Genomic DNA, 14,621 nt, shown 5'->3' with positions numbered 1-14,621 from the left:
CTGGATACTTGTTGCTGTTTTGAGAGTGTCTGTGTTGAGAGTATCTTAGTGCCTGAGCCCAGGGAAATGAGTTCACTCCTCCTCTATCTGCTCTTTGTTGTCTTTTATGCTGTGATCAGGCTCGCCAGATCTGAGGTAAGTGAGACTCCTAGAGAGATGGAAAGGCTGGATTGATGCCAGCTGAATGCAGGAACCAAACAAAAGTATTTTTCAATCAGCAGGCTCGGATCATCTACACCCAAGAGTCCTCAAAGAGCTGGCTCAGGAGGTTATTGGCCCACTGACATTAATTTTTTAACCAATGTAGGATTCCTGAGGGAATTCCAGAAGGCTGGAAGTGTGCTAATGTTTTGTCAATATTCAAAAAGCTACGGGAGGTTGGCCTGGCTTCTTATAGGCCAGTTAGCCTGAAATAATGGACAAACTGATATGGGATTCAATCAATAAAGAATTAAAGGATGGGAATATATTTAAAGCAGGTTAACAATGTTTTATGGAAGATGGGCCATGTCAAACATAGATGTGACAAACTTAGACTTGTGTAAGGTGTTGTTTTTCATAGATTCCAAGGCAAGATGGGCCCATTGTGATCTTCTAGTCTGGCCCTCCTGTCTAGCACAGGCCAAAGAACTTCCCCACAATCATGCCTAGTGCATACCTTTTATTAAAATGTCCAATCTTGATTTTAAAAATCGCCAGTGATGGAGAATCAATCCACCATGACCTTGGTCAATTGTTCCAATGGTTAATTCCTCTCACTGTTAAAAATGGACGCCTTCTTTCCAGTCTGAATTTGTCTAGTTTCAACTTCCAGCCATTGGACCATGTTAGACCTTTCTCTGCTAGGTTGAAGAGCCCATTTGTAATGATTTCTTCCCCAGGTAGGTATTTATAGACTTTTCCTCAAACCACCCTTAACCTCTTTCAGCAACATTGACTGAGCTCCTAAAGTCTGTCACTACAAGGCATGTGTTCTAATCCTTTAATCATTCTTATGGCTCTTCTCTGAACCCTCTGCAATTTATCAACATCCTTCCTGAATGTTAGACACCCGAACTGGACACAGGATTCCAGCAGTGGTTGCACCAGTGCCAAATACAGAGGTAAAACAACCTCTCTCCTCCAACTTGAGATTCCCCTGTTTATGCATACAAGTACCGCAGGACATTTGGATTAAAAATTAGCACTCTACAATATCAATGGAGCACAGGTTAAATGGATTGAGAACAGGCTAATGGCTAACTGACAGATCTCAAAAAGTAATTGTCAAAGGGCTCATCGAATGTGGGTGTTTCTAATGGGGCTCTGCAGGGATCAGTACTAGGTCTGATGCTATTCAATATTTTTTCAATGACTTGGAAGTAAATACAAAATTGCTGCTGATAAAAATGTACTGATGACACGAAGATTGGCAGAATGGTAAATAGCGATGAGGACAGGGCAGTCATACAGAGAGTTCCGGAGAGTTTGTTTGGCAAATGGGGCCCATTCAAACAAAATGCATTTTCACACAGCCCAACACAGAGTTATACATCTGGGAACAAGGAGGGCCTATTCAGCTTTGGATTTCACGATCTTTAGTTTTGTATCATCTGCAAATCTGGCCACCTCACTGTTTCCCCCCTTTTCTAGATCATTTATGAAGATGTTGAACAACTCTGGTCCCAGTACAGATCCTTGGGGGACCTTGCTATTTATCTCTCTTCATAAACTCACCATTGATTCCTACCTTTGGTTTCCTATCTTTAAACCAGTTACTGGTCCATGTGAAGACCTTCCCTCTTATCCCATGACAACTTACTTTGCTTAAGAACCTTTGATGAGAGACCTTGTTAAAGGCTTTCTGAAAGTTCAGGTACACTATATCCACTGGATCGCCCTTGTCCACGCTTCTTCACTCCTGTGACATTACCCCCCATATTCTTCATAGAAATATTGTTCTATGAATATGGCATAACTAAGGTATGTTTTATGCAAGATGGGTCATGTGAGATATCATTGGAAAGGTTCTCATTTACTGAATGGGATTATCCTATTTGTATGGATGTATCATTTCTGTATCTGAAGTTAGGAATATGGGCTCTGTATCAATTACAAAAGTGCTTGCACCAGGGGAATGCCCCCAAACAGAGGGCAATCAGCCTGGATGGGCCATTAGGAAGGACAATAGGACTTTTAAAATACTAATCTTCCTCCTTCCTGAGAAGTTTCCTGAGATGCTGCTTTGACACTGCAGGGTCATGTGATCATGTCACCTCATAGAATCATAGAATCCATAGAATATCAGGGTTGGAAGGGACCTCAGGAGGTATCTAGTTCAACCCCCTGCTCAAAGCAGGACCAATTCCCAACTAAATCATCCCAGCCAGGGCTTTGTCAAGCCTGCCCTTAAAAACCTCTAAGGAAGGAGATTCCACCACCTCCCTAGGTAACCTATTCTAGAGCTTCCCCACCCTCCTAGTGAAAAAGTTTTTTCCTAATATCCAACCTAAACCTCCCCCACTGTAACTTGAGACCATTGCTCCTTGTTCTGTCATCTGCTACCACTGAGAACAGTCTAGATCCATCATCTTTGGAACCCCCTTTCAGATAGTTGAAAGCAGCTATCAAATCCTCCCTGCCCCCCTTCTTCTCTTATGCAGACTAAACAATCTCAGTTCCCTCAGATGGGCATCGTTTTGGACTGGTGGTATTTTTCCACTAGGAGGGCGTGGGGGGGTCAAACTGGGAGACAAAGGATTCCTGTCATAGCCAAATCCTATTTAAGGCTTAGAAGGGAGTTAATCTAGGTTCTTCTTCTCCACCACCTCCCTGCCTCAAAAGGAAGACTGCTGAAAACACCTGGAGAAATAAAGGAACTAAACTGTGGGGGAGGAGGGCAGGGGCTGAGCCCAGGCGAGAAAGATCTAGCCTGTGAAAGGAATACCTGGCTAGTTAAGCTGCAAGCAGTGCAGTTTACCTTCAAGAAACTTTGCAGCTCCCAGGCAAGTGGGCTGAACTCATGCCAAACTCTTGTTGTGGTTTTTTGGTGTAAAAGAGCTGCCGTTTAAGGATGATATTGGGGTTATACCAGCACTTGTTTGGGTGGATTTGGATAACCCATTCATGGCTTCACCACTCAGGAGTAGCATGGCCATCCCAAATGCATGCAGATAAAACCCCAATAGCATGCACTCCCTAAATATGTATCTAGGAAACACTGTTGTCCAGAGGTCGGATTTCTCCCCCAAGGTCTGAATTCCGTGCATGGTATCTGGGGTGAGTTGCATACCCTGCAATCCTAAAACCTGCAGAGTTTTGTCATCTCTGCAGGAGAGAGAACTTTGCAGGCTGTCTCCTTCAATGCTTATAAACTCTGCAGGTTCCTGGTACCAGCAATCCCTGTTTCTCCAACCCCTGGATTGTTCCAGTGACCCCTGTTATGGGTTGTGCTCTGTGCCCTATATTGTCTGCATCACAGGAAAGCATAATGCCTACCCATGAGGCCTCATAGTGCAATACTCTTCCACAAGGAAAAACTTCCCCCTGGCCCCACATGGCAATCACCTCTGGCTCATTGTTCTCCCGGGTTTATTGAGGAGTTCTCTTCTAACCCTGCTGCTTTATCTGTGTGTGGCAGGCTTCTCCGAGGAAGAGGAGACACAGGAAGAAAAAGAAGAAACCAAAAGGTAAGCAGCCCCTCACCCCACAGCTGCGGTGGCAGGCTCAGGCCCCATGCAAAGCAGAGAAATAGGGTCTATTCCCCCACCTGCCTCCCCTCTTCCTGCGAAGGCACAGTCGTGCCCAGAGTTGTGCAGAGGCCCTGGCTGGGGCTCCGTTCACAGGCTGCCTCTGAAATCTGGGGCAATAGGCTGCTAGGAAGCAGAGGGTGCCCAAGCAGCTCAATGTCTCCTTTATGTCTCACTTCTGGCAGCTTTTGGGTGCTGTGAGGAAGAGTTGGAGGAGGCTGGTGCATCCCCAGAGACGTGGTAAGCAATGCCCCCCTCCATGAACCTGCAGTGGGTCAGTCCCCTCCTTTGGCGTCATGCAATTCATCCTCACCCGAGTAATCCCTCCCCTGCCCCGACCTATGTACCACGCAAGCAACTCTTCTCCTTTAGACTCCTGCAATTCATTCCCACCCAGCAGAAGTTGCCATCTCTAATCCACCCCCACGCATTGACAGTGGGTCATTCCCTTCCTCGAGCATCATATGGCTCATTTAACCTGGGGCAGTGGTGGGGTAGATTGTGTCGACTGGACTGGACCATCCTCCCCTCCCAAGAGGGGGAGAAAATGTTTTCTGGGAGCAGCCCCGTGAACCCCGGGGAGGTGAGGTGGAGAGGTCAGGAGGAAGGCTGGCCTTTCTGGTACGGTGAGTAGGGTGAAAAGGATCCAGCAGCACTTGTGTAACGGCCCCTCCTCCAGTCCCCCGGCATGGGTTCCCAGCAGGATTTGAACCCTGGACCTTCAGCTCTGCAGCATAAAGCACCCCTTAGAGCTGAAGAGGTAGCTGCATTAGTTGGCAGCTATAGTAATAATAGAAGATATACCAATCTCCTAGAACTGGAAGGGACCTTGAAAGGTCATTGAGTCCAGCCCCCTGCCTTCACTAGCAGGACCCATTTTTGCCCCAAATGGCCTCCTTAAGGATTGAATTCACAACCTGGGGTTTAGCAGACCAATGCTCAAACCACTGAGCTATCCCTCCCCCCAGTAGGCTGTTATCCTATATTTTGATTAGCTTCTGTGGGGGGGACATGACACACACGCTGCCAGCAGGATACACGCTCACCTCCTCAGCACTAGCAGGGCTCACCTAACAATCCAGCTAACCCCAAACCAGAACATCCAAGGCCCGGGTATTGCAGGGGAGGAGGCTGCCTCAGTGGAGAACGGGACAGGGAGCCTTTCGGTGCCGCCCCTCTGGGTAAAAGAGGGCCCGAGGGCAGGGCCTGCACTCAGCTATCTGCTCTCTCTGTTCCACAGCTGCCCTGTGCCCCTGGGGAAGCTCCGCTTGGCTCAGCGCCTCAGGCTCGTTGAGAGGAGGCTACAGGACGTGGCCAGACACATGGATGAAGTTCTGATACCGTAAGGCAACTGACCAGGGGGCACCAGACTGGGGGCTGGGTGGGAGGGGAGAGTGAATGTAGAGAGGAGGGAGCAGGGAAAACCAGACACTCCAGGATCCTAAAATAACAGGGAAAAAGCCACTAGGAGGCTTTAGCTTCCAAGGTGAGATACCAGTGAAAGTGAGGTGAGGGATTATCAGAAATGAAATGCAGAGACTACAAGTTGGGGTTGTGAGTAGGATCAAATCCTTCTGTAGGGCAATATCTGCCAGCAGGCGACTGTCTAGAACCTGCCCGTGCTGTGTTTGAAGGAAAAAGCAATCCAATGACACCCTGCAAGGGGGTGTCCACCCCCCACAGCACTGGAAGGGGCTCAGGTGGCCAGGCAGGCCCATGAACTCCACAGGGTGCACCTGCAGGAAGAGCCAGGGAGCAGGGAATTGATCCCAAGCAGGCTCAGCTGGCAGGAACAAACGGGGCCTATGAAGCCAGGAAGCTGGCACCAGACAGGGGCTGCAGCTGGGAAAGGGCAGCCCCTCCCTGGGAAGAGGGGGGAGTGTTTGGAGCTGGTGCACCCAGAGCAAGGAGTAGAACCAGGAGTAGTAGGAAGCAGTCCAGGCTGGGAGAGGAAAGCCCAGAACTGCTGGGTTGAGGGTACCTGGCCTGGAGCCCAGTGTGAAGTGTGGGCCCAGGTTTCCCTACCAGCCCCCGAGGGCATGGCATGGACCGGCGGGGCAGTGAACAGGAAAACTGTCTGGGTCATTGTGGGAGTGACAGTGACCACATGCGACAATTGGAAGGGGCATTGACCTCGAGAGCTAATCCCCAGAGTAGGCACCAGACAAGCAGTGAGTGGGACACCACGTGATACATCCCAAACACGAGTCATCAGCTGGGTTTAAACCCAGGACTTTCAGGACCATAGCACAGACCTCCACCACCAGAGAAACTCCATTAACTGGGAGCAATAGAAGGTTGTTAGCCTCTAGTGTATCAGCCATTAGAACAGAATAGTTTTCCAATGGGTTAGAATGTAAGAACATAAGAACAGCCAGACTGGGTCAGACCAAAGGTTCATCTAGCACAGTATCCTGTCTACCAAAACTGGCCAATGCCAGTGCAGCAGAGGGAATGACCAGAACAGGGAATCATCAAATGATCCATCCCCTGTCGCCCATTCCCAGCTTCAGACAAACAGAGACTAGGGACACCATCCCTGCCCACCTTAGCTAAATGCCATTGATGAATTTATCTAGTTCCTTTTATAGTTTATAGTCTTGGCCTTCACAACATCCTCTGGCAAGGGTTACACACACATGCTCACATCTTCCTCCCCCAAACCAATTGTTGTTAGCTAATCTTTCTATTAAAATAGCAGTAGATTCCCTGATCATGCTCAAGGCCCCATTGTGCTAGGTGCTGCACATGTGCGTGTGATGAAGGGGTTATCGTTCTAGATAAAATGAGTGCCAGCTCCCCCTCTCAGTCCTTCCTTACCCAGCTGATGTCCTTGTGTTAGGGTGTGGTGTGCAATGCATGCCTAGGCACTGCCCCGTTGCACTACTGTTGGAAGGCTGCGCCCAAGCCCTGCCTTTGCTCAGCAGGGCCATGTCCCATCTGTCCCTGTCTGCTCTCTCCCACAGGCCGAGTGTGTCGACATCTGGGATGAGCCAGTTCTGCTATTCCTCCATGGAATCCACCACCTCTCCCCTCTGGAGTCCCAACTCCTTTTCCCTGAGAGAAGCCTCCGTGACTTGGTCAGGGCCTCTCTGCCACACAAGGGAGACCATGACTGTCGCAAGCTGGGAAGGATCCACTCATCCCATCCAAGCCCAGCCTCTCCCCAGGCCTCCTGCCCACAGCAGACGAGACCAGCGAGAGCAGAACATAGGTCTGGACCAGATGTCAGCCCATGGCTCAGACTTCAACATCCGACAGAAGCATCTGCAGAGCCAACTGGGGGCTCCACAAACCCCCATCCCGGGGGAGCCATTGCTGGGTGAGCAGGACGCCAAGCAGCAATGGGAATTCAACACAGATCGGCCCAAATGTGGATTTCCGGCAAAGGTCCCAAAGCCCCTGAGATCCGACACCAGGCCTCAGCATGCACAGGAGATCCAGGAGCCATGTGTCTGCCCCTGGGGACCCCTGCCCCAAAAGGCCCACAGGATTATGGCATCCCCTGATGCCATCCTGGCCAGGCTTGTGCCCACGGTGGGGGTCAAGCTGCAGGATCACGTGGGTCAGAAATGCTCTGAGATCCAAATGAAGGCTTTTCCTAAGGTCGTGACAGAGTCGCACAGAGATGCTCCCCTCCGGAGAGAGACTGCCCTGCCTGGGCCACTCCGCCCCCCTAGGGAGCCAGGCAAGCACAGGACAGCGGCATTCCCAACAATGGGACAACAGCCTGCCCACCCCATCGAACTCCACATAAGGCGTGAGCATCTCATCATGCAGAGGGGGCTGCTCACCCTGGATCCAGAGCCCCCGGCAAAGCTGCCTCACGCCGTCCAAGCCAGGGGAGCCAGTGTGGAGTTCAGTGAGATGGAGACCGATTTCCTGCACACAGGGAGGCAAAGCACAAGCTCCTCTTCTTCCACACGTCCTCCAACGCCAGTGGAAGATACCACCATGGAGATGGGCAGGAATGATAGCGCGGCAGGAAACCAGACTAACCCAGATTGCTGCACTCTGCCAGCAGGGATGGATCTGACATCGCCACCTCCAGGAACCACAATAGCAGAGAAGACACTCGAAGCGACACTCCAGATTTATAGGAGCGAGTTCAGAAAGCCCCTTACCAGTGTGAGCGGCACCAAAGGGACTGAAGAGAAGCTGGAGCTGCACATGGAGAGGAAGTTTACCTTGGGAGAAGGCTCCTGCCTGGGGCCAGGGGCACAGGCAGGTGAGGGCAGAGCAGATCTTCCCAGGACCCAATGCCACCAGGTTGCCCCAGAGGCACCAGGCTCTGAGCAGCTAACAAGATCCACCCTTGACTCTCTCATTGCTGGGCAGGCTGCACACGACCTGCAGATGAAGCACCTGAGGGAAATGTTGAGCAGCTCCCGCCCCTTGGCGGGCCAGGTCTCAGTTTGCCAGCAGTGCCGCAAGGCACATCCAGGAAAGATGAAGGGTAAGAAAACTCAGAAGGAGACATCTGCTGAGCTGCATGGGATTCCAGACATCATGGATTCACATGGGTTCGATGGCACTGTGAATTCAAAGCTCTCCAGGGACCAGCCGCCAATCAAAATCTGCAAGAAGTGCAGTAAGCTTCGATGGAAGAGACCAGCTGGCTCTGCAGGTGCTGACTTGCCCAGAAGATCCCATGGAATTCCACAGCAATGGACTCCAGGAGACTCCTCAGCATCATCCAACCACAAGATGCCAGCGGTGTGGCTCCTTCCAGCAGACAAGAGCAAGACACAGGATGGAATGAGGAAAACAGCTCCCTCCAGGCAACCAAAGATGGTGTCCATTGCTACGAGTACAACAGGGCTTTTGCAAGCTGGGGAGAAAGTAACTGGGAGTCCTGACGGTTCTCCCCGAAAGTCACCAAAGGCCTCCAGAGCTAGGACACCATCCCCTTCAAGGAGAAAAGTTCTCAAACAGATGTTAATGCACCTGAAGCAAATCTTCAGCAAGTTTCAAAACAAAGTGAAGTCCCGAATGTCGAAGGACTTTCGTTCCAGAACACCCGACACTAAATTTACAAAGCCACCCTTTTGGAAGGCAAGGGCCTCCAAGGGTGTCCGGTTTCCATACTACTGAATCCCACCCTGCCAGCATGCCTACTAACAGAAGGGGCCCACAAATTCCAACATCTCCCTATCATCCAGTGGGTCAGGTAAGCATGGGCTAAAGTGGCTGAGAAGAATGGCTTGTTGTCCTGGGACACAGAGACTGATGTATAAGAGACTCTCCTTGGGGTATCACATTTAAACCCAGATTCCAAGATGAAGGGGGGCCTGGGGTCTTGGATGAGATTGAGGGTGTGGCTAGCTCACTGGATTTGTTACTTTACCTCATGCGGTTCAAGAATCAATCCTTCCTTCAAGAAGAGCTGATACTAAATTTACAAAGCCACCCTTTTGGAAGGCAAGGGCCTCTAAGAGTGTCCAGTAGTACTATTAGGGCCCTACCATCAATCAAACCCAAACCAGCCCTGTGACCCCTAAAACCCCGCCCCTCGACCCCTTAAGCCCCACCCGCCTCTCAGCAGCAGCCCCACCCATGGGGGTATTACTTCCGGGGTCAAGGTGGACACATGACTGGAAGCAAAGTGTGTCATGTGACCCCTCTAAGAACTCCTCTCGCTGCCCTCTACCAGTCAGGAGGGGTTTCGCCCCCATAGGCCTGCCCCAAGAGGTGATTTGACCAATCAGGGGTGTTCCAGGGTGGGGGGACCCATCCAGATGTGGCTTGTGTGACCCCTCTAAGAACTCCTCCCAATGCTCTCTACCAATCGCGATGGGTTTCGGCCGCATAGGACCACCCCCAGAGCAGATTTGACCAATTGGTGGTGTTCCAGGGCAGGGTGACCCACCCAGATGAGGGTCGTGTCACCCTTCTGAGAACTCCTCCCAGCGCCCTCTGCCAATCAGAGTGCAACACTATCACCCCATAAGTCCCAGCGCCGGGGCAGAAGAGGCCATCTTTTACCAAGGATACGTGCTTTAGAAATCATGGAAACATGGACTCCTTCACCACCCCTGTGAGCACTTTGGACTTTGTTTTAGCCCCGAGGGCCTTTGGACTTGTGTGGAGAAAGCGCTACATCAGCGACAGTTCCCACGAGGGCTCTTTGACTCAGCCGTTGATGGATACACAGAAACCCGAAACCCAAACTCTCGTGAGGCACCCCAATGAGCATGAAGGCCTCTCATTGTTCGCCCCACTAGAGGTGGAAGGCGAACACAGCTCGGTTGAGTCATCGGAGGACAAGGTGAATGGAAAAGACATTGCTCAGGTAAATGAATGATTAAGAAGTGACTGCTGATGATGGGGTTGTCGAAGAAAACTCAGTTCTCGCTTATGTTTAGGTGCAGCAAAAACAAATACTTTATTATAATACTCTAGTGAACACAAGAGGGAGAGAGTGTCAGGAACTGGGTTGCCCCTTGTCCTGAACAGATCTCTCTCAATTAGTAAAACAATCATAACAATCTTTATACCTTCTTAACAGACAGTGGCTAGCAAACTTGCAGACAGTAAAAGTAAACATTTGCATTTGTTTATACATAAGCCTATTCATTATCTTATTTGTCTGCAATACCAGAACAGAAAACAAGACTGCAATTCACAAGGTCGTAACGACTTTTCACACAATTCACTCTGCACCAGATACAGGGTAACAGCTTAACCTCTGCTAATTAGCTAACATACATTAAGATCCCTTCAAACCTTTATTAATTAATTCTTGGCCTCCACATTCCCCCCTTTTGTACTTCCAGTACAACAAATACCTGAAATCTCAATTTGCATTAAACCATGGATTTCAGAGTCTACAGGAGACATCCCAACCTTAGGGGTTTTCATGGGATGTAATGACAATGCATGATTAGCATGAACATGAAAAGTAGTATTACTATCATTACGTCCTTTACAACAACAACAACAATAACATAATCCCACACCAACTAACAACACTACAAACAATAACATCCCCATAGGAATAAAATAATGGGGTTGTCGTACAGTTTTGGTAACAAAGCACAACACATCAAACTTAGTACATAAAGTAGACACTCTATAAGCTGTATGAAAGGCATTCTGCTCAGCATGATATATATTCTGAAGCATGTGAATCTGCCCTTGCAACTCAGAGATTCTGCGAACCTCTGGCAACAATGAAAGCAAATTCTGAAACCGATCAGGTACTATCCTAGTCCAAGTAAAATATACCTGAAATCCAAGAGCTACATGTAACATTCTATCTGCAGGCCAGTAAACAATATGATTGCCTGCAGCAGTGGTAAGATTAATATGTATATCTTGTAACGTGGTGGCATTAACGTACACACAGCTATCATTAGCCTGAAAAAGTGGGTGTCCTGTAAGGGTAGTCCCTCGACCTCCCTACAGGGCACTCACGTACAGGAGAGACTCACAAGAAAGACTACGACCCTCGTACATCTCCTTTCAGCAAAGAGCGTCGGCTAAAGACTCCATTTCCGGGAGATAAACCCGCATACTCTAATTGCTTCCAGGGAGACGATCAGATTGTCAGTAGCCCACACAGAAGGGAAAAGGAGGGAAGATGGGTTCACACACTCCTAGACCCAGGCAGCTTCCTCGCCGGACTATGCCAAGCTGAGTCAGCCCACCGTGGGTCAGATCTCCTAAAGATCCACTAGTTACTGGGCTTGCGTTAGACTACTCCTGATCATTAGCAATCGCTTCACAGGGCAATCTGGGCGTCTTCCAGCAACGAACACTCACACAGGTATACACACACACACACACACCAAGGCCTCTTTTCCTCTATTTAACCCTTTTTTAACCTTTTTAAAATTTTTTTCTTTTTTATTTTATTTTTTATTTTTTTAACCAAGATGCATCATTACCTGGTCCGGACCAATACCATGAGGCGGTATGACAACCCCTCTTGAGGCGGTAAAAACCCCTCAGCACCGGTGCATTCTAATGCATTACCTTATGCATTACCTGTTGGCCAACTCAGCAGTTCCCAGTACTGCTATAACTAACCTTCTTGGGGCCTCTCCCCAATACCACTCTGCATTTGATCCTGCTGCACAGTCAAAAAGTTCAGATGGCGTGAGCCCAACAGAAACAGACGTCCCCCACAGACAGTCCTCCTCCGATACCCCAATAGAGATTTCAAAAGGTCTCTTACCTCTATTGTGGCGCCATGGGGTTCGAAGGGGAACGATCCGTAGCAGCCGTCTGTGTGTCCGTGGGCGTTGCCATCCCGGACGAGCCCCCAAATTGTCGAAGAAAACTCAGTTCTCGCTTATGTTTAGGTGCAGCAAAAACAAATACTTTATTATAATACTCTAGTGAACACAAGAGGGAGAGAGTGTCAGGAACTGGGTTGCCCCTTGTCCTGAACAGATCTCTCTCAATTAGTAAAACAATCATAACAATCTTTATACCTTCTTAACAGACAGTGGCTAGCAAACTTGCAGACAGTAAAAGTAAACATTTGCATTTGTTTATACATAAGCCTATTCATTATCTTATTTGTCTGCAATACCAGAACAGAAAACAAGACTGCAATTCACAAGGTCGTAACGACTTTTCACACAATTCACTCTGCACCAGATACAGGGTAACAGCTTAACCTCTGCTAATTAGCTAACATACATTAAGATCCCTTCAAACCTTTATTAATTAATTCTTGGCCTCCACAGGGTGTAATGGGGTTAGGAACCGGGGGTGGGGGGGTTGTGTATGTTTAAAAACAAGCAGTGGGAACTTACACTGTTTCTTTTCTGAAAATCTCTCGACAGCTTGATGATGCCTTTCTAGAGGACCCGCACGCCCTGGACAGCGTTACATCAAGCAGCGAAGATGAACCGGGCTCTCCTTGTTTTTGCTCAATGCCGATACAAATTGTTGAAGAGGACTCCTAGGATGACAGCTATGAGGAGTTTAGGAGGCTTGGCACGGAACTAACTGAGCCAGTGCCACGTCGTGAGCATAAAAAAGTCATGCGGACTATTGTATGTGTTTCTGTTTATGCTGTCCTTAATCACTGCCTTAGGGAAAAGCTTTTTGAAGATTGTGAGGGCTGTGTCATGGATGTGCCAGCCCAATGACGCCATGACTGTGTGACTTGGACTTCAGTAGATCTAAACTGCAAACTCCGGGGCCTGTGTGCTGAGCTGTATTTGGAAAGCTTATTAAACACTGTTCTTGCCATAGGTTATGCTATGCAATGTCTGTGCCTAACCCAAAAACATTTAGTGTAAGGGGTGATCTTGATAAATGCTGTGCAATTTAGTGCAGACCCTGACCGTGTTTTAAAGAAAATGACCAAACCGGAAGATGCCTGTGTCACATTATTGACTTGAACTGGGACCGTATAGAACATGGTTGTAACCAAGGTCCTGTAGTGGCACCAAATCTTAGGTAAAGGGGGTCATATAAGGGGTCTAAGACCAGGTTATGGGTTGCTGGTTATGATTATGCTGTCTGGGTGCATGTGTCATTTTGTAGTTGAAGTTATGAATATTGGCTCTATACTGTCTGTATTTCAAACTTATGCTATGCTTCTGGGTGACATCCCAGATGAGTTGGTGTTAGCTCTGCCTAGCCTGCTTGGTGGCCCATTAAGGACCATCAGCTACACAACTGACCCATTGAGAGAAGGCAGATGCGCCTTGTAAGTCAGCAAAGTATGCAGGGACTTGTCCATATGACTCCAAACTCCATTTTGCTTGTAATTTTCCACAGTAAGGACAAAGAGGTGTTCTTACACCTGGAAAAGACTATAAAAGGCTGATGCCTCATCTCCATCTTGTCTTCAATCCTGTTTCTTACCTCTGGAGGGACTTTGCTACAAACTGAAGCTCTGAACAAAGAACTGATGGCCCATCCCAGCTGGGGATGTACTCCAGAGACTTAATTTAAACCTGCAGTTTATTCTATCGCTGCTACAAGCCTGAACCAAGAACTTTGCCATTACTGTATGTAATTGATTCCATTTAACCAATTCTAGCTCTCATCTGTATCTTTTTCCTTTTATGAATAAACCTTTAGATTTTATAGATTCATAGATTCTAGGACTGGAAGGGACCTCGAGAAGTCATCGTGTCCAGTCCTCTGCCCTCATGGCAGGACCAAATACTGTCTAGACCAGCCCTGATAGACATTTATCTAACTTACTCTTAAATATCTCCAGAGATGGAGATTTCACAACCTCCCTGGGCAATTTATTCCAGTGTTTAACCACCTTGACAGTTAGGAACTTTTTCCTAATGTCCAACCTAAACCTCCCTTGCTGCAGTTTAAGCCCATTGCTTCTTGTTTATTCTTAGAGGCTAACTAAGGTGGACAAGTTTTCTCCTTCCTCCTTATGACACCCTTTTAGATACCTGAAAACTGCTATCATGTCCCCTCTCAGTCTTCTCTTTTCCAAACTAAACAAACCCATTTCTTTCAGCCTTCCTTCATAGGTCATGTTCTCAAGACCTTTAATCATTCTTCTCTGGACCCTCTCCAATTTCTCCACTCTTTCAGTACCTGTTTCCCCTCAATTACAAGGTTTCATCCTGTGAGTTTATCGACGATGAAACCGCGTGTGTGTCTTGGAAGCATGCAAAAGACCGGTACTCTGTCTCGGGCAATACCAACGTCTTCATAGCCTGTTTCACCACCGCTTATGCCTGCTTAGAACTATACAACCTCCTAGAGAGGTTGCAAGAGTGGTGGTGCCTGTACCACGACACTGTCTTGGTGATATTTGTGAAAAGGAAGAGTGAGTGGAATCCCCCTCTGGGGGATTATTTTAAACCATCTCTGTAAACCATTTTCCATACCTTCAAAGAATTTGAAGGGTTAACATCAGCGGGTCTGGTCTGTATAGTTCTGTGAAACTCTGGTTGT

At 48.4% G+C, this 14,621-nt stretch overlaps 1 protein-coding gene across 1 annotated transcript; it reads left to right on the top strand.

Moving 5' to 3' along the window:
* On the top strand, positions 1-9,405 carry LOC123361966. The gene is made up of 6 exons (XM_045002192.1): positions 1-135; positions 3,620-3,668; positions 3,914-3,968; positions 4,969-5,070; positions 6,695-8,570; positions 9,382-9,405. Exons 1-6 carry the CDS (start codon positions 67-69, stop codon positions 9,403-9,405), a joined length of 2,175 nt encoding a protein of 724 aa, XP_044858127.1. The 5' UTR covers positions 1-66.
* The last annotated feature ends 5,216 nt before the right edge of the window (positions 9,406-14,621 follow it).

The sequence above is a fragment of the Mauremys mutica genome, chromosome 1 (assembly GCF_020497125.1).
Source record: "Mauremys mutica isolate MM-2020 ecotype Southern chromosome 1, ASM2049712v1, whole genome shotgun sequence".
NCBI classification, from domain to species: domain Eukaryota; kingdom Metazoa; phylum Chordata; order Testudines; family Geoemydidae; genus Mauremys; species Mauremys mutica.
Note: the sequence above shows the minus strand (reverse complement) of the source record. Positions and strands in the feature narration are given on the sequence as shown.